The sequence below is a fragment of the Phyllostomus discolor genome, chromosome 5, assembly GCF_004126475.2.
Source record: "Phyllostomus discolor isolate MPI-MPIP mPhyDis1 chromosome 5, mPhyDis1.pri.v3, whole genome shotgun sequence".
Taxonomy (NCBI): Eukaryota; Metazoa; Chordata; class Mammalia; order Chiroptera; family Phyllostomidae; genus Phyllostomus; species Phyllostomus discolor.
In genome coordinates, this window is record NC_040907.2 from 148,554,525 (window position 1) to 148,574,815 (window position 20,291).

Genomic DNA, 20,291 nt, shown 5'->3' on the forward strand with positions numbered 1-20,291 from the left:
CATGGCCCGTGCTCAATCCACTGAGTTAGGCCAGCCAGGGATAGGCTTGTTTTAATATCCTAATTTTACAGGATAGATCAAAACTAATACATGAGTCACGTCACACACAAAGAGGAAAACTATGGCACATTTACCCATTGGGACACTACGTAGCAGAAAGAAGGAGCTCCTACATTTCATTAACACCATGGATGTATCTGGAGAACATTATGCTAAGTGAAATAAGCCAGGTGGTGAAAGAAAAATACCATATGATATTACCTATAAGGGGAAACTAATCAATAACAATTAAAAAAGCAAGCAAAATATAACCAGAGACATTGAAATAAAGAACACACTGACAGTAACCAGAGGGGAGGCAGGAGGGGATAATGTGGGTGGGGAAAGGAGAAGGGTCATCAAGGAACATGTGTAAAGGACACATGAACAAAGCCACAAATGGGGTTAGGATGGTGGGTGGGACATGGAGATGCATGGGGTGGGGGGAGTGGTTGCAGGGAAATTGAGAACTGTACTTAAACAATAGTAAAGAATCAAGAAAAAAAGGTGAAGTTGAAACAGGGTTATTTATACCTTTTCCATTTTAATCAGAAAGTAGTCAATAAAGTCTCGAGGGTTGTTGAGGTCTAGGGATTCTTGGTGTTCTTTTACTTTCTCCAAAATAAATTTTTTCTGTTCAGCAATGTTTTTAAATAATTCATTATGACTTCCTGGGAGATAATGTATTAAAAAGGGGAAAGAATTGTAGAGCTGAAAGAGTAAAAAACCATTCATTAGTCACTCAGCCTACATTTACAGGCCTATATTGCAAATCAGAGACTTTGCTACATGCTGATCAAATAAAGATAAATAAGACTTGAAAGACAAGGAACTGATAAAATGTCCAGAGTCACAGAACACACAATTTACAAAGCAATTCCTAAACCATTTACATTCATTTCCTAATGGTAACTCTCTGAAGGAATTCAGGAGCCTACTACCTCTTTCCAGATGAGGCTACTGAACTTCAGAAAGGATAGTTCACCAGTCTAAGACAAAGTAGTGACAGAGCTAGAGGTCAGTGTTCTCCACAGTTTACCCTACACCTATTTCTACAGGCATCAAAAAAGTTTGTAGCATTCATACCCTAGTTTTATAATGAAGAAACAGTACATTGGGAAGATTAAGAGAATGCCCAAATTACTTAGCATAGTTTTATTTAGGATTTTACAACCTCAAGAACATGCACATTGCTTGTAATTATTGGGTCTTTCCCATCCCAGAGTTTATTGCTTTGCTGTAGCCAGTACCTTCATGACTTAATAATACCCTTGGTAGGCACTGAAACAAATAATTCAGGCGGGTAATTTGTATCAAACTAGATAGAGAATGGAGAAATCTAGATTCTAGGTCTGACTCATTCTTTGTGACAGATAAGCTGCTTTGGAGAATATGCATCGTATGTGTTGGTGATAGTTACTGCTCTAAAAAATGAGTTGATTATTTGTTCACCAGTGTCTCTTCCAGGTGGAACCTGTCATGACCTTATAATCCACACAGGATTTTAGTTGTTAATGATCACATATCATAGGCGACTAACATTTTCTGACAATGTACTATAATAAGAGGGAAGGTAGGAGGGGATAATGGGGGAAATGCTGGGAAGGGTTTTCAGAACAACTATAAAGGACACATGGACAAAATCAAGGGGCAGTTGAATCAGGGCAGAGAAGTGGGGATGGCTGGTATTGGGGGAAGTAGTGGGGGGAAATGCAGACAGCTGTACTTGAATGACGATAAATCAAAATTAAAAAAAGAAAGAAAGATATTTTATACCAGAACCTTCTTCATCTATAAGTGTAAAAATCAGGAAAAATGATTCCTCAAAAAAATTACCTTGTATAATTTGGTACACTATGACAATATTTTCTTTCTATTACTATATTTCATGTTTTAAATGTAATTTTTACACATTGAATTGATTTGATAACTCACTAATTGGGAAAAAACAATAGTGTGATAAACACTTCAGACATTGTGAAATAGGGCAAAGGGATGTGATATATGAGCAATAGATTAGTCAAAAAATTATTCTCTACTTCTAGAGAACCTTGAATTTACCTGTATCCAGAAGGTGCTTACAATTCTGAAGTTCTCATGAAAATAGTTTATCAAGGTTAGAAATTGCTTGTCACTGTACTCAAAACGGTTTTGGAAAATAATGGAGCACATCACATTGCAGGGAGCACAGCTCAGAAGAAAAGAAGGATCACAGGGAGATGCTAAAAACAATATAAATTAAGTTAGTTTAGAAATTTCATTTTAATCTCCAGCTGACTGCTTAAAATCATTGAGATGGGTTGTCTTCAAAGACTTTTTAAGTATAGGAAGTACCTAGACATGCCACCATCACTCTAAACTCAACATGCCTAAGATAACATTCATTATATTTCCCCAGACAGAACTGTCTAATCCAGTCCAATTTATTTCTTAATTCTCCCCACAATGTGTTCTCCTGTTTACAGCATTCTGCAAATAAGAGCCACAATGTAATTCACAAAAAGGACGTTTTTTAAAAATATCTTGAAAAATTTACTTTACAATATACGTTACTGTTTCCTATGCTGTACTTTATATCCTCATGACTATGCATATTCTGTAACTGCCAATCTGTACTTCTCTCTCTTTATAGATATATTTACATACTTATTATTTTAGTGTTAAGTACTGTTGTCTGCCTTTTCCCCACAACAATCCTCCCCCCCCCCCCCCCATCCCACCTCCCTACTTCTTAATCCCTTCACTCAGTCCCCCAACACTCCTCCCCTCTGGCAACCACCAGTCTGTGCTCTGTGTCTATGAGTCTATCTCTGTTTTGCGTGTTAGCTTATATTGTTATTTAAATTCCACGTATAAGTGAAATATATGGTATTTTTCTTCTCTGGCTGACTTATTTTATTTAATATAAGGTCCTCTTGGTCCTTCCATGCTTTCACAAATGGTAAGATTTCATTTTTATGTGGTAAGTATATGTTAAAAGGTATAAAATTTAGTCTTCATTATGAATACTTCTTCATGGTGCCCACAAGAAACTGAGTAAGAAAATACAAGAACCTAGTAAGAAAATACAGGAGACCAAGCAGACTTGCAATGCTTTTTTATAAAACGCAGTGGAAAGATGTTGGATGTGCCTTGACTGCTGAGGATCATTGTTTTGAATGCTGTCCTACAGACTGAAATGTCTGTAGTCCGATTCCCATCAGGGCACATGTCTAGGTGCTCACCAAGTCCCCTGTTAGGGGTGGGCCAGAGGCAATTGATGGAAGTTTCTCTCCCTCATTTTCTCTCTCCCTTACCTTCTCTCTAAAAATAAATCCATAAAAATTTTTAAAAAGCTGGGTGTGTGAGTTGCATTACTATGGGGAAAGAGGAACCAGTCAATAATGAACTCTGCTTGAAATATAAATTAAGTACACAAAGTCATTTTCCAGATAATATGTTTCAAAACTCAAAATTTGTTCACATATTAATTCCATTTCCAAAATTTTGTTCTCAGGAAAGTACTCAGGGGTATGCAATGGTTTATATGGATTGCACTATTTTTATATAAATAGCAAGAAGGCACTGAAAATTGACTATTTGGCCAAAAATAAAAGACCAGTTAAATAAACTATGGTACATCCAACATAGTGGAATAGTGTGCTGTTTCATTAATAATGTTCTTTAAAAATATTTGAAAATTAAACATGTGAAAAATAGGTATTTAATATATTAAATTTAAACATAAGATCACAAAACAGTATACCCAGTACAGGCCTCATAATCTTATCCCTTCTTCTGCTAGGTCTTCCTCCCATTCCGAGGTCATATGTGTCAAAACTCCAAACAATGTTGTTCATTGATATCTTCTACTATTTCCTGAAATCCATTCTAAGGAAGACCTCAGAATTATGCAAATGTATGCAATCATGGCATTTTTATATTAATAACAGAGAAAGGGAAATAACCCATCTAGACAGTTTAAAAACACAACTGTGCCCTAGCCAGATGGCTGAGTTGGTTGTGGGAGGCAACCAACTGATGTTTCTCTTTCTCATAGATGGGTTATTATATAAATAATGTTTTTGGAAAATATTTAAATATTGTGGTTAAAAACTACATATGTCTCATGTTCCTGATCTTACCACTTTCTTTCCAAGTCTCCTGCCCACCCTTTCTCTTCCACCCTCTCTCCTAGTCCTGTGTGTACATACACACATACACACTGCACATATACACTTATATATACACACTAAACATATGTAGGCTACCACAGCTCCCTCCCTTCTTCACCCTACACTCCTAGCTCATCTGTAATGCAGCTCTGTGCATTGAAAAGATTTTCCATGAATTCTACCTTGAACCACCAGTGCTTTGTTTTCAGTTATACTGAGATATAATTGACATTCAGCACTGTATAAGCTTAATGTACACAGCATAATGAATTAATGTACATATATTGTGAGATATTTGCAATGTTTCTCAAGAAGTTACTAGAGAAGTTCCTTAGTTTTTTGAGGTATTGTGGTCAATGCTACTAGTTGATTAGCAAAATCTGTGTTCTCTTCTCCCTGAGTATCTAGATAACTATAGTTCCCAGTTCTTCTTAGAGGTAGGTGTAGTCCTTTGATTAGACTACAGCCCAAGGAATGGGAAAGAAGGCTTGTGGACCATGACACTATTGTCTCCTTTCCTTGTTCTTTGCTCCTCCCACTACCATGAAAACAGATGAATCCTGGGTAACACTGGAAGCCACATGGTGAAGATGTCAAAGCCCCTAACAGCCTGATACCTGAAAGGCCTGAAAAAGCCAACCCCTTCACCTCTTACTACTGGTATGTGAGCAAAAAGTAAACTTATGCCCCACTTGAACCATTGTATCTCTCTATGATCTACTTATAACAGCATTTGGTCTACTTGTAACAGGATTCAGTCTACCCAAACTATACCTAGTAATTATACAAAGACATACACACCATTGGTCTTTCTTAATGCTTCCACCAGACACAAGGCTTCTTCTTGAATTCTGTCTTCAATAGTCTTCTTTCCCATTCCCATATTCCGCAAAACCATGAGGGAGAATCGCCGAGTTTGTTTCCATATTTCCCCATTGCTGAAAACAATACCTATCAAGACAAAACACAAATGTTAAAGAAGACTTCAATTTTCAATTAATTCTAGGTAAGGGACTTTTATCTCAGGAAATGATAATGTAACCAGAAATGTAAATATAGTGTTACCAGCCTTAGGAATTCCTACTGAGCCCTACTTTGTCTGCCTTCTCTATTACCCCAGCCTAGAAACTTACTATCAAGATTCTTGGCTTTACACATTATTAAACTGTTATTCATACATTAATGCTTATAAGTGTCACAATAACTCTGTGACCTAGTTATTGTCACCATTTAACTGATAAGAATGCTGAATATCACAAAGGCAAAATGTTTACTACTTGATCACACAGCTAATAAATTGTGGTGAGCCTGTGTAACAGGTTAAATTTTCAGGGTCAACTTCTATGCATTATAAGTAAATTTTAGGAGCAGCAACAAATGGAGTCAATTCTTGAAAGAAGGGGAGAGAGCTCTTGTGCATTAGAAAGATGCTCATGAAAATATAATCCTCAGGCAAGGTGAGAGAGAGAGTTGTTTTACTTATTCATGCAGTCATTGTTGATTCTTTCATGTGCCTTCACCAGGGATCCAACCCACAACCTTGGTGTATCCCAATGATGCTCTAATGCACTGGCTACTGGCCAGTTTTCTAATGTGCTCTTAATACCAAGGAAATTCAACATCAGACTTCCCAAGTCAAGACAATGGGAGTTGGGTGGGTGGGGAAGGGTTGGGAAACAATGCTCATGGGAAATTTGATCAAGATTGTTGACAATAAGTGGAAGAAAAAATGACCCCATTCAGACTTTATCTAATTTAGTCAGAACCCAGGGCCCCTCCAGAGGACTGGACAGTTAAAGTGTAGCTCCAAACACAGATGAAAGATAGTTCAAGTAGTTAGTTTAAACAGCTTTCTCTAATATCAATTCCAGTTCATTCTTACTATGCGTTTCTCCATAGTCCCCTTTTCAGTGCATATTTGTGCTTTATGCTTTGTATTCTATTGAATTCAAATATTACTTATCCTTTTTAGAATATGAGAAGAATTAAAGATAAGGTTGGAAATATTCCATCGTTATGTTGGTTCCATGCATCCAATGCAAGCTTTATAAAATAATCTCTTGGCAACCATGAGTCAGGATAGAAAGCAAAATATTTGGAGAATAGGATAATTTGATGAATATCCTCATCCCTCTTTTCTCTCTGCCTCTTTTTCTTTCTTAACAGGCCATAATTGAAAATGAACATGACTTAGCCATGGCTGGAATGGCTCAGTGGATTGAGTGCCAGCCTGTGAAGTAAAATATCTCTGGTTCTATTCCCAGTCAAAGCACATGCCTGGGTTGTGGGCCAGGTCCCTAGTAGGGAGTGTTTGAGAGCAGACAATCTATCTCTCACACATTGATATTTCTCTCCCTTTCTTTCTCCCTCCCTTCTCCCTCTCTATAAACAAATAAATAAAATCTTTAAAGGCATAATGAGCATAGCTTAGTCACAAATTCATAGAACATTAGTGTTTTGTGAATTTCTTTAAATTGCACTTATTGTTTTATGGAGACATTGTGTCACCCTCAGAATTTTAAATATGGATTAATGATCCTTCATGGAAAATTTTGGAAGTATATTATTTCCATCAATTTGTCTATGTTTAAGTTTCTCAATTCCTTAGCCTATTTGGAATCTTTGCAACTTATGAATACACACACATCCCCCAGATTGAAGCATACCTGATCCCTGGAAGATATTGTCTACAATTGGAAAACTGCCTCTGCCAGAGAAGTCCTCAGCCCGATCAATCAGGGCTTCCTTCACTGCCTTGTATCCATAGAGCACCACAGTGGGCTTCCTTCCAAAGTACACAGTGAACACCGGGCCGTAGACTTTTGCTAGCTAAGAAAGGAATAGGAGATGCAAGAAGAGTGAGAATTTCAAAACTAAGAATGGAGATAAGTGAGAGAAATACTTTTAATCTTACTGAGAGACATTTTAATATCCATTCACTCATCATAACAGATTTCATCTTCTAGATCCAGTAATTTAATAGAAACCAATTAAATGGTAATTATTATTATGCTACTGGTAATATTGCTATTATTATTATCACCTTTAGTAGTTATCTTATATGACTCTGTCATGAATTTTATTCATGTTATTTTATTAATTTCTTTCTGCCAAACTTTAATTGCTCCAAATTTCCTTCCTTCCTATACTTGCATTACGATAAGTGATACGTATCTCCTGTTTAGGTGAAGTTTTCCCATCTTGTCCCAGGTGCAGGCAAATAATCATTCCTCACTACCCATTCTCTACATCTTCTCATTAGCACCAGAGACCTCTATGTTCTATTACCACATAAGCACATGGCAGCCTTGTCACACACCTTTCCCAGCTTCCCTGTGTGGCCATGTGACTAAGCTTCCATCAGCTGATGTCAGCAGAAGTGATGTGGGCAAATCCTACACTGTGGCATAAATGGTCACAACATGCTCTCTGCTTCTCCCACTACTCAGGGTTGTGGTGACCAGCATGCAGATGGTCCACTCTGACCATGAAAATGAAAACAAGATCCTAAGGGCAAAGGAAGGTAAACCACAAGATTGAGAAAAACTGGTTCTCTGAATGGCCTCATAGAGGAAAGGCAGCCCACCAGCAATCACTTCTATATCTTATGGAGATAGAAATAAACTCTTGACTTTTTTAAGCCATTGCATTATGGGAGTCTTTCTCTTATGGCAGCTATTCAGCATACTCAATGATGTAGGACTTGAACCCTTTCAAGGTATCCAATGTTTGAGTCCTTCTGCTACCTTAAAATTCATTCTGCAACTACAATTCATTTTCCAATTCATTATCCAGAGTGGTCTTTCCACAGGCAAATGTTAACACAACAGTCCTTTAAGCATGTTAAAGTCATCACATTGCTCTTCTGCTAAAGACCACAATTCTTAAAATCCTTGTAAACCAGCATGCTCTAGTCCCAGTTGAACTCTTCAATCTCAACTTATGGCATATTTTTATAATACTTTCTGGGCTATAATCAAATTGTTCCCTTCTCCAGGACTCTCAAGTCATTCTTCTCCACACTGGAAAAGCCTGGGAGAATTTTTTTATCTGATTTTTGTCTAGTTAATGCCTGATCATTCTTTAGATCTCAGCTCCAAATTCAATTCCTCAGAAAACTCTTTGCTGACTGGTCCTCCTTCCCCTAGCCTGCCAAAATCCATGGCTGGTGTCCATTGGATCCCTGTCACTTCATTTATCATCATACAGTTATTTGCATATTATATCATAAATTCATGCCTACCCTCGAGATTGTAAATTCTATAATTCTCGGGACTTTTCTTTTCCCATTCACCATTGGAAATTCCTAGTGCACCAAAGAAGACTAAAATCCTGCTATTTACAACAGCATAATGGATCAAAAGGTTATTATGGTACATGAAATCAGTCAGTCAGAGGAAGACAAATATCATATGATTTCACTTATATGTGAAATGTAAAGAACAAAAAACAAACAAACAAAATTGAAACAGACTCAGACACTGAGGCAGGACTGGTAATTGCCAGAGGGAATGGGGGTTTAGGGGAACAGGTGAAAGAGGTGAAGGGGTTAAGAAATAGAAGTCACCCTGGCTGGCGTAGTTCAGTGGATTGAGTGCGGGCTACAAACCAAAGTGTCTCAGGTTCGATTCCCAGTCAGGGGACATGCCTGGGTTGCAGGCCATGACCCCAGCAACCACACATTGATGTTTCTCTCTCTCTCTCTCTCTCTCTCTTTCTCCCTCCATTCCCTCTCTAAAAATAAATAAATAAAAATCTTTAATAAAAAATAAAATAAAAAGAAGTAGAAATCAGTATTTACAGAACAGTCACTGCATGTAAAGTACTGCATAGAGAATACAGTCAATAATATTGTAATAACTATGTAGTGTGCCAGATGGTTACCTACCTGAAATGTTAGAGTGAACGCTTTGTGAAGCATGTGATTGTGAAATTACTATGCTGTACCCTTGAAACCAATACAAAATAGTATTGAAAAACATTCCAAGCACTTAACATGGTGTCTAATACAAAGTAGTAATTTGATAACTTGTTGAATATATAATAACTAATAATTTGTGCAGAATAATTATCAGTCATTTTTAAATGTTTTACTTATTTTTATTTTTTAAAAGATTTTATTTATTTATTTTTAGAGAGGGAAGGGAGAGAGAAAGAGATAGAGAGAAACATCAATGTGCAGTTGCTGGGGGCCATGGCCTGCAACCCAGGCATGTGCCCTGACTGGGAATCAAACCTGCAATGCTTTGGTTCACAGCCCGAGCTCAATTCACTGAGCTACACCAGCCAGGGCTAGCAATCATTTTTAAAGAAATGGAAACTGAAGCTCAGATGGATTTTAAAAAGTTTGCCCAAGGCTGAAAGTTAAGGGATTCTGACACATCCCTTGGAATCCAGAGTCTGAAACACAGGAAGAAGTTTCTAGGGGCACAGCACTGGTAACCAGCTGTGTCTAGGAAGACAGATTTCAGAAAAGCCCCTCAATATTTAGAGAACTATTACTGTATAAATAGCAAAGAGCAGAGCAGTTATTCACTTACATGTTGAGCAAATCTAATAGAAAGTGAAAGTTCCTGAACCTATAGTTATTTCCATAACTCCACAACAGTGTGCTTTTAGGAAAACTTAGTGTTGTGAATCTATAAATCAGTAATTTTTTTCAAAAGCTGAAAGTATTTTCATTGTTATTAGAGTTCACCAAAAATTAATTACTAGAAAGAAGACCTAGCTCACAATATTGACAGGAAATTCCTCCTTTTGAAGATTTTAACAATCACCTCATTGTTCTCATTCCCTTTTGGACGCCTCTAGCTGTGAGATGCTTAAAATCATGTCATGTAGGAAAGGACAAGAACCATAAGATTTCATTCATATGTGGCATATAAAGCAGAAAGCAGCAAATGAACAAAAAACTAAACTTTTAGACACAAACAGTATGGTAGTTGCCAAAAGGGTGGGAGGGTTGAGTGGAGGAGAAAGAAGATAAAGAGGGTGAGATACACAGTCACAGAAGGACATTAGACTTTGTGTGGTGAGCTCACAATGCAGTATACAGGTGATGTATTATGGATTTGTACACCTCAGATCTGTAAAATGTTATTAATCAATGTTACCCCAGAATATTTAATTAAATTTTAAAAATGGAATTGTATCTGCATGTCCAGTGAACACTTCCCTTTCAAATGACTTTTTTAACGCATGGTGTCCAGGTCCATATTTTACTTAGATATAGCACTGTCTTATTTACTCATTGCAAATGATTGGAAGAAAAATAATGATACTTAACCTTGCTTATGGATTCCTTGATGTTCTTAATATTTATCTGTAGAACATTTCCAACAATTGGGAGAGGAGTAGGACCAGGTGGCAGCTTCCCTTGGGCATAGCTTCGGTTCCATAGGAAAAGGAGAGTCAAACAAGAAAGACAAATCGCCAGGACTATGAAGAGATCCATTGATGTGTTTTGCATAAGTGCAATTGAAAGTTTATAACCTCAAAAATTTTTAAATCCTAAATGCAAACTGATTTCCCAACAAGCACTCTCTGTGATCTTTTGGTTAAATATTGTTTCATCTTCAGTGTTCTTTGGCCTGCTGGTAGAGAGTAGCAGAAAAACAACAAAAAAACCCCACAAATTCATAGATGCAGACAACAGAATTGTAGTTAGCAGAGGGAAGACCAGTAGGGGCTAGGCCAAGGAAGGTAAAGGGTGTAAAATATATGCTGACAGAAGGAGACCAGATTTGGGTGGTGAATTCACAATAGAATATAAAGATGTATTAAACTTGTACATCTGAAATTGATATAGGTTATTAACCAATGTTTCCCTAATAAAGTTAATTTTTAAAACTGTCATGTTGCCCTGGCCAAGTAACTCAGTTGGTTACAGCATTGTCCCTACACACCAAGGTTTTGAGTTGATCTCTGGTCAGAGTACATACAAGAATCAATCAATGAGTGCATAAATGAGTGAAAGAACAAATCTATGTTTTCTCTCTTTCTCCATCCCTTTCTCTCTAAAGTCAATAATTTTTTTAAAAATCTGCTTTTTAGCATTAAAATTATATAAAATTAAAATGTAAAACATGTTAATATAATTGATTTATGTAATAGCTTAGGTTAATAATTTCTTACAGCATTGAATCTGTTTATTATCATTTGTCTCTTTGAATCTGCTGAAGATATTACATTTTTACTCTTCTATTGTTTATGCTATTACAGTTGGCCCTTTGCCACCCTTTGCCCAGCACACACCACACTTCCCTAGACAATCCCCACACCCATAGTCCGTGTCCATGGGTTCTCATATATTTTCACTTACTCATCCCTTCACCTTTTTTCAATCAGTCCTTGCCTCTCCCCTCCCCTCTTACAGCTGTCAATCTGTTCTATGATTCCATGTCTCTAGTTCTATTTTGCTCATTAGCTTATTTTGTCCATAGATTCCTCTTATAAATGAAATCATACAGTATTTGTCTTTCACCGACTGGCTTATTTAACTTAGCATAATACTCTCCAGTTCCTTCCATGCTGTTGCAAAAGGTCAGAATTCCTTCTTTCTGTTGCCTAGTATTTCATTGTGCAGATGTACCACAGTTTTTAATCCACTCAATTACTGATGGGCACTTAGGCTGTTTCCAAATCTTGGCTATTGCAAATAGGACTGCTATAAAAATGGGGGTGCATAAATTCTTTGGAATTGGTGGTTTGGGACTCTTAGGGTATAATCTCAGGAGCAAAAATGCTGGGTCAAAAGGAAGTTCCATTTTTAGTTTTTGAGGAACTTCTATACTATTTTCCACAATAGCTGCACCAGTGAGAAATTCCTCTATTGTGCACTTGGGTTCAACCTTTTCTCCTCATGCTCACCAGAACATGTTTGTTGATTTATTAATGATAGCCATTGTGATGGGTGTGAGGTGATAACTCATTATGGTTTTAATTTGCATCTCTCTGATGGCTAGTGATGTTGAGCACTTTTTCATATGTATATGGGCCATCTGTATGTCCTCCTTGGAGAAGTGTTTATTCAGTTCCTTTGTTCCCTCTTTTTTTTTGGTTGGTTTTTGTGTCTTCCTGGTTTTGAGTCATATAAGCTCTTTATGTATTTTGGAGGTTAAACCCTTTTTGAGTGTATCTTTGGCAAATGTGTTCTCCCATGCTGTTGGGAACCGCCCTGACTGGTATCAGAAGCTGAAACCCCCGCATAGGCTAAGGCTAAGGGAACGCCCTTGGAACCAAAGGCCAGCAAGGAGACAAGGGCTTGTCTCCCTGGCAGGAATGCTGCTTCTACTGGTTTATTCATAACTGAACCCCAAAAAGCTTGGTCAGTTAGCCAAAGACAGGTAAGATTCCCCACGGGGGGAATGACCTAAGCCAGGCACGATCACTTTGGGAGGCCCCCCAAAAGAAGGACTTGGGGGGGCTGCAGCAAAAGAGGGTGACGGACCCTCGCTCCTCAGCTTTGACATAGCCTGAGTTCTCATCGTCTGGGAGAAAATCTCCTTATTGCCTTAGCTCCCGTGCTAAGCCTGAAACCATGACAGGGTGGTGCAGCTCTGTGCTGAAAAGGGCGGATTCCCCGGGTGATCAGGCCTAAGAAAGAACATGTAAATTACTGTGAAACCTTCTTTGTTTAGAATGCTCTCAGTTGAATGAGAGGGGTCCAAGGAGGAAGTTGGTTCCTCAAAGTCTTACAGCTCTCTGGCCCCGACTCAATAGACCAGCAGAGTTCCTTGTTTTCTATAGTTCCTTACTTCCCCCTGATGAGTACTGTACTTTACCTGAATTATTATGCAAAATAAGCCCAATAAAAGCAGGTATGGACAGTAAATCAGGGCGCCCCCCACTAGGGGGGGTGGCCATTTCGTCCCTACTTCCCCACAGAAACTAGTTTGTCTCTGTGCATGTTTGTTTGTTTCTCGCGTGTTTTTTCGGCGAGCCATCCACAGCGTTCCGTGGTCACTGCTGGCTGGTGACCCACGCGCAACACCATACAGTTGATCCCCTTTTCATTTTGAGGATGGTTTGTTTAACTATGCCAAAGATTTTTAGTCTGATGTAGTTCCAAGTGGTTATTTTTCCTTTATCTCCCTTGACCTGGGAGTTGTATTGTGAAAAACATCACTATGTGAGATATTGAAAATTTTAGTGCTTGTGCTTTCCTATAAGATTTTCGTGGTATCATTACTTATATTTAAGTCTTTTATCCATCTTGAGTTTTTTTCTGGTGTATTGTGTAAGAAGGTGGTCTAGATTAATTTGTTTTGCATGTACCAGTCCAGTTCTTCCAACACCACTCATTGAAGAGACTTTGTTTACTCCATTGAATGCTCTTGCCTCCTTTATCAAATATTAATTGACCATAAAAACTTGGGTTTATTTCTGGGCTCTCCATCTATTACATTGATTCTTATGCCAGTACCAGACTGCTTTGACTACAGTGGCCTTGTAGTATTGTTTGATCTCAGGAATTGTTATCCCTCCAACTTGTATCTTCTGTCTCAAGATTGCTGAGGCTTTTGGGGTTCATTTTTGGGTCCATATAAATTTTTGAAATATTTGTTCCAGATCTGTGTCACGTGCCCATGGTATGTTAGTAGGAATTGAATTGAATCTATAGATTGCTTGGGTACTATGGACATATTAATGAAGTTAATTTTTCCAGTCCATGAATAAGGTATTTTTTTCTACTTCTTTGTAGCCTCCTTAGTTTATTTCTTCAGTATCCTATAGTTTTGTGAGTATAGGTCTTTTACCTCCTTGGCAATTTTATCCCTAGGTACTTTATTATTATTATTTTTGCAATAGTAAATGGAATTGTTGTATTAATTTCTCTTTCTGATAGTTCATTATTGGTGTATAAAAATGGCATTGATTTCTAAATATTGACTTTGTAATCTGCTACTTTGCCAAATGCATTTATTAGGATGAGTAGATTTTTGGGGGGGAAACTACAGAGTTTTCTATATGTGATGTCATGTTGACTTTGAATAATGACAGCTTACTTCCTCTTTTTCAATCTGGATGCACCCTTTTCAAAGCTTTTTCATTTTAGCTGTTGCTTTGTTGTTGTTGTTGTTAAATATTCAATTGGGATGCCCTTTATTTCTTGTCTGATCACTGTGGCTAGGACTTCCAGTACTATGTTGAATGCAGGTAGTGACTGCAGACCTATGCAAGTAGTGATTGCAGTACTATGTTGAATGCAAGGAGTGATTGCAGTAGGGAAATGCTTTTAGGTTAGCCCATTGAGTTTGATGTTGGCAGTATGTTTTTCATATATGGCCTTTATTATGTTGAGGTGCCCCCCAGTATTCCCACTTTGCTGAGTGTTTTTATAATAAATATGTGCTGAATTTTATAAAATATTTTTCCATATCTATTGATGTAATCATGTAATTTTTGTCCTCCACTTTGTTTATGTAATGTATCACATTTGTTGACTTATGGATGTTGTACCATGCTTGCATCCCTGGATAAAACCCACTTGATCAGGGCGTATGATTTTTTGGTGTGTTGTTGGATCTGGTTTGCTAATATTTTCTTGAGGATTTTACCATCTAAGTTCATCAGAGTTATTGGCCTGAAATTTTCTTTTTTTTATTATGTCTTTACCTGGTTTGGAATTAGGATAATACTGGCCCTGTAAAAAGAGTTTGGAATTGGAAGACTTTCCTTTGTTTTGAATTTTTGGGAATGCTTTGAGAAGGATAGCTGTTAACTCTTTGAATGATTGGTAAAATTTGCCTGTGAAGTCATCTGTCTGGAGCTTTTTTATTTTATTTTATTTTAATCATTGTTCAAGTACAGTTTTCTGTCCTTTACTCCCATTCCAGCCCACCCACCAATCCCCCCACCTCCTTCCCATTTCCACCCCCACCCCTAGTTTTTGTCCATGTGTCCTTTATATTTGCTCCTGTATACCCTTCCCATTCTCCCCTGAAATTCTCTCCCATCTGCCCTCTGGTCACTGTCAGCCTGTCCTCTGACAGGCTGTCAGTGTCTTTGACTATAGTGTCTTTGACTATATTTTGCTTGTTTCTTTGTTTTGTTGTTTAGGTTCCTGTTAAAGGTGAGATCAATAGTATTTGTCTTTCACTGCCTGGCTTATTTTGCTTATCATAATGCTTTCCAGCTCCATTCATGCTGTTGCAAAGGGTGGGAGCTCCTTCTTTCTTTCTGCTGCATAGAATTGGAGCTTTTATGTGCTGGGATTTTTTTTAAAATAGTCAATACCTCTTCATATTTTTCAAATTATTAAAAGTTATTATTTTTTATTGTTGGTTAAGTACAGTTGTTTCCATTTACACTCCATCACCCCCCCACCTGTTCCACCCATCCCACCCATTCGTGCCTCCCACCCTTGACCTTCTCCCTTTGTTTTTGTCCAGGTGTCCCTTATACATGTTCCTTGATGGCCCTTCCTATATTATCCCTCTCCCCACTCCTCCTGGTTACTCCTTCAATTTCTCTAGTTGTTTTTCGTCTACTCAGGCCTTCTGCTTCTTCCTGATTCAGTTTTGGAAGACCATATGTTTCTAGAAACTTGTCCATTTTCCCCAGGTCATCCCATTTCTTGGTGTATAGTTGTTCATAGTAATTTCTTACAATCCTTTCTGTTCTGGGGTGTCAGTTGTTACTTCTAACCTGTCATTTCTGATTTTACTCATGTGGGTTCTGTCTTTTTTTTTCTTCATAAGTCATGTTAAAGGTTTGTTAACTTGTTTCAATTACCAGCTCCTGGATTCATCAATCTTTTGAATTTTTTTTTGTTTAGTATCTATGTCATTTAATTCTGTTCATATTTTGATCATTGCTATCCTTCTACTCACTCAGGACTTTGTTCTTTTTTAGTCCTTTTAGATATAGGTTTATGTTGTTTATTTGAGATTTTTCTTTCTTTTTAAGTAGGCCTATATAGCTATGAACTTCACGCTCATTGCTGCATTCGCTGTGTCCTGTAGCTTTTGTGTTGTTATGTGTTTATTTTCATTTGTTTCCTGGTAATTTTTTATTTCTTTCTTGATCTCATTGTTAACCCATTTTTTATTTAAAACTGTTTTATTGATCCTCCATGTATTTGAATTTTTTTTTAAATGTAGATTTCTAGTTTCAGGCCATTGTGATCCAAAAAAACTCTTTTTTTATTTTATTTTAATCATTGTTCGAGTACAGTTTTCTCCCTTTTACTTCCAATCCAGCCCACCCACCCAACCCTCCCCACTTCCTTCCATTACCACCCTCCCCCTAGTTTTTGTCCATGTGTCCTTTAAATTTGTTCCTGTAAACCCTTCCCATTGTCCCCTGAAATTCCCTCTTCTCTCCTTTCTGGTCACTGTCAACCTGTCCTCTATTTCAGTGCCTTTGGTTATATTTTGCTTGTTTCTTTGTTTTGTTGTTTAGGTTTCTGTTAAAGGTGAGATCATATGGTATTTGTCTTTCACTGTCTGGCTTGTTTTGCTTAGCATAATACCTTCCAGCTCCATCCATGCTGTTGCAAAGGGTAGGAGCTCCTTCTTTCTTTCTGCTGCATAGAATTCCATTGTGTAAATGTACCCCAGTTTTTTGATCCATTCAGTTACTGATGGGCATCTAGGTTGCTTCCAGCATCTAGCTATTGTAAATTGTGCTGCTATGAACTTTGGGGTGCATAGGTTCTTTTGGATTGGTGTTTCAGTATTCTTAGGATAGAGTCCCAGCAGTGGAATTGCTGGGTCAAAAGGCAGATCCATTTTTAGTTTTCTGAGGAAGTTCCATACTGCTTTCCATAGTGGTTGTACCAGTCTGCAGTCCCACCAACAGTGCACTAGGGACCCCTTTTCTCCACAACCTCTCCAACACTTGTTGTTTGTGGCTTTGTTTATGATGGCCATTCTGACTGGTGTGAAGTGGTATCTCATTGTGGTTTTAATTTGCATCTCTCTGATAGCTAGCAATATTGAACATCATTTCATGTGTCTTTGGATTTTCTGTATGTCCTCCTTGGAGAAGTGTCTGTTCAAGTCCTTTGCCCAATTTTTTAATTGGGTTGCTTGTCTTCTTAGAGTGGAGTTGTGTAAGTTCTTTATATATTCTGGAGATTAATCCCTTGTCTGAGGTATCATTGGCAAATATGTTTTCCCATACAGCTGGTTCTCTTTTTATTTGAACACTGTTTTTTTTAGCTGTGCAGAAGCTTTTAATTTTGATGAGGTCCCATTTGTTTATTCTTTCCTTTATGTCCCTTGCTCTAGGGGACAAGTCAGTAAAAAAGTTTCTGCGTGAAATATCTGAGATTTTCCTACCTACGTTCTCCTCTAGGACTTTAATGGTGTCGTGTTTTATATTTAAGTCTTTTATCCACCTTGAATTTATTTTCGTATATGGTGTAAGTTGGTGCTTGATTTTCATTTTTTTTCACGTGGCTGTCCAGTTCTCCCAACACCATTTGTTGAAGAGGCTATTTTTACTCCATTTTGCTCCATGCTGCTGCCCCCTTTGTCAAATATTAATTGACTATAGAGACTTGGGTTTATTTCTGGGCTCTCTGTTCTGTTCCATTGGTCTATGTGCCTGTTTCTATGCCAGTACCAGGCTGTTTTGATTACAGTGGCCTTGTAGTATAGTTTAATGTCAGGTATTGTGATCCCTCCCACTTTACTCTTCTTTCTCAAAATTGCAGCAGCTAGCTATTCGGGGTCGTTTATGGTTCCATATAAATGTTTGAAGTGTTTGTTCTATGTCTGTGAAATAAGCCATTGGTATTTTAATAGGAATTGCATTGAATGTGTAAATTGCTTTGGGTAGCATGGACATTTTGATGATATTAATTCTTCCAATCCATGAACACGGTATATGTTTCCATTTGTTTGTGTCTTCCTTGATTTCTTTCCTTAGTGTTATGTAGTTTTCTAAATACAGGTCTTTACCTCTTTGGTTAGGTTTATTCCTAGATATTTTATTTTTCTTTTTGCTATTTCAAATGGGATTTTTTCCTTGATTTCTGCTTCTGCTGTTTCATTGTTGGTGTACAGAAATGCCTTTGATTTCTGGATATTGACTTTGTATCCTGCTGTTTTGCCAAATTCATTTATCAGGTCAAGCAGTTTTTTGGTGGAGTCTGTAGAATTTTTGATGTACACTATCATGTCATCTGCAAACAGTGACAGTTTTGTTTCCTCCTTTCTGATTTGGATGCCTTTTATTTCTTTTTCTTGTCTGATTGCTGTGGCTAAACAAAAAAAATTCTTCATGATTTCAATTTCCTTGAATTTGTTCAGGCTTATTTGTGTTCTGCCATGTGGTCTGTCTCTGAGAATGATCCATGTGCATTTGAGAAGAATGTATATTTTGCTTCTTTGGGGTGAAATGTTCTGTAGATATCAGTTAAATCCAATTGCTCTAGATTGTCATTTAATGCTGCTGTATCCTTATTGACTTTTTGTCTGGAAGGTCTGTCCATTGCTGGCAATTGGCTGTGAAAATCCCTGACTATGACTGCATGGCTATCATTCTCTTTCTTAAAGTCCTGCAAGACCTTCTTTATATATTTAGGTGGTTCTATATTGGGTGCGTATATGTTTAGAAGGGTCATATCCTTTTGTTGGACTGAACCCTTAAATATTATGTAGTGTCCCCCTTTGTCTGTTACTATGGACTTTGTTTGTAGTCTATTTGTTCAGATAGAAGTATTGCTACCCTAGCATTCTTTTTATCTTCATTTGCATGGAATATTTTTTCCATCTGTTCACTTTCAGTCTGTGTAAATGTTTTGTTCTGAGGTGGTTCTTTTGCAGACAGTATATATGCAGGTCCTATTTTCTATTCAGCTACCCTATGTCTTTTGATTGAATCATTTAATCCATTTACATGTAAGGTTATTATTGATAAGTACTTATTCACTGCCATTTTTCCCTTTGTACCTGTGTTCCTCTTTCTCTCCATTATTCTTCTTCTTAAAGGAGTTTTTTAAAAATATACTGTATTAATTATGCTATTACAATTGTCCCATTTCCCCCCTCCACCTTACACACCCTCTCACACCCACATTCCCCCACTTTAGTTCATGTCCATGTGTCATAAGTTCTTGAGCTTCTGCATTTCCTATACTATTCTTGCCCTCCCCCTGTCTATTTTCTACCTATCATCTATGTTACTTATTCTCTGTGCCTTTTCCTCCTCTCTCCCCCTCCTACTCCCCTGTTGATAACCCGCCATGTGATCTCCATTTCTGTGGTTCTGTTCCTGTTCTAGTTGTTTGCTTAATCTGTTTCTGGTTTTGTTTTAGGTGTGGTTGTTAATAATTGTGTTTGCTGTCATTTTAGTTTACATGTTTTTTATCTTCTTTTTCTTAGATAAATCCCTTTAACATGTCATATAATAAGGGCTTGGTGATGATGAACATCTTTAACTTGACCTTATCTGGGAAGCACTTCTTCTGCCCTTCCATTCTAAATTAAAGCTTTGCTGGATAGAGCAATCTTGGATGTAGGTCCTTGCCTTTCATGACTTGGAATACTTCTTTCCAGCCCCTTCTTGCCTGTAAGATCTCTTTTGGGAAATTAGCTGACAGTCTGATGGGAACTTCCTTGTAGGTAACTATCTCCTTATCTCCTGCTACTTCTAGGATTCTCTCCTTCATTTTAATCTTGGGTAATGTAATTATGATGTGCCTTGGTGTGTTCCTCCTTGGTTCCAGCCTCTTTGGGACTCTTTGAGCTCCCTGGACTTCCTGGAAGTCTATTTCTTTTGCCAGATTGGGGAAGTTCTCTTTTATTGTTTGTTCAAATAACTTTTCCACTCATTGCTCTTCCTCTTCCCTTTCTGGTACCCCTATAATTTGGATGTTGGAACATTTAAAGATGTCCTGGAGGGTCCTAAGCCTCTCTTCATTGTTTTGAATTCTTGTTTCTTCATTCTTTTCTGATTGGATGTTTCTTTCTTCCTTCTGTTCCACACCACTGATTTGAGTCCCAGTTTCCCTCCCATCACTATTTATTTCCTGTACATTTTCCTTCACTTCACTTAGCATAGTCTTCATTTTTTCATCTAATTTGCAACTAAATTAAACCAATTCTGTGAGCATTCTGATTACCAGTGTTTTGAACTGTGCATCTG

At 37.6% G+C, this 20,291-nt stretch overlaps 2 protein-coding genes across 2 annotated transcripts in view; one reads left to right on the forward strand and one right to left on the reverse strand.

The window, feature by feature from the left end:
• LOC114496071 (cytochrome P450 2C21-like) overlaps window positions 1–10,647 on the reverse strand; it is a 29,426-nt gene extending 18,779 nt beyond the window's left edge. The window contains exons 1-5 of the mRNA XM_028511314.1: window positions 10,480–10,647; window positions 6,860–7,022; window positions 4,995–5,144; window positions 2,101–2,261; window positions 574–750 (exon numbers count right to left, since the gene is read on the reverse strand). Of these exons, the coding sequence (XP_028367115.1) occupies window positions 574–750; window positions 2,101–2,261; window positions 4,995–5,144; window positions 6,860–7,022; window positions 10,480–10,647 (819 nt within the window). The remainder of the gene's footprint in view (window positions 1–573; window positions 751–2,100; window positions 2,262–4,994; window positions 5,145–6,859; window positions 7,023–10,479) is intronic.
• LOC114496072 (cytochrome P450 2C19-like) overlaps window positions 1–20,291 on the forward strand; it is a 186,684-nt gene that overhangs the window by 87,664 nt on the left and 78,729 nt on the right. The gene's annotated exons all lie outside the window — the stretch shown is intronic.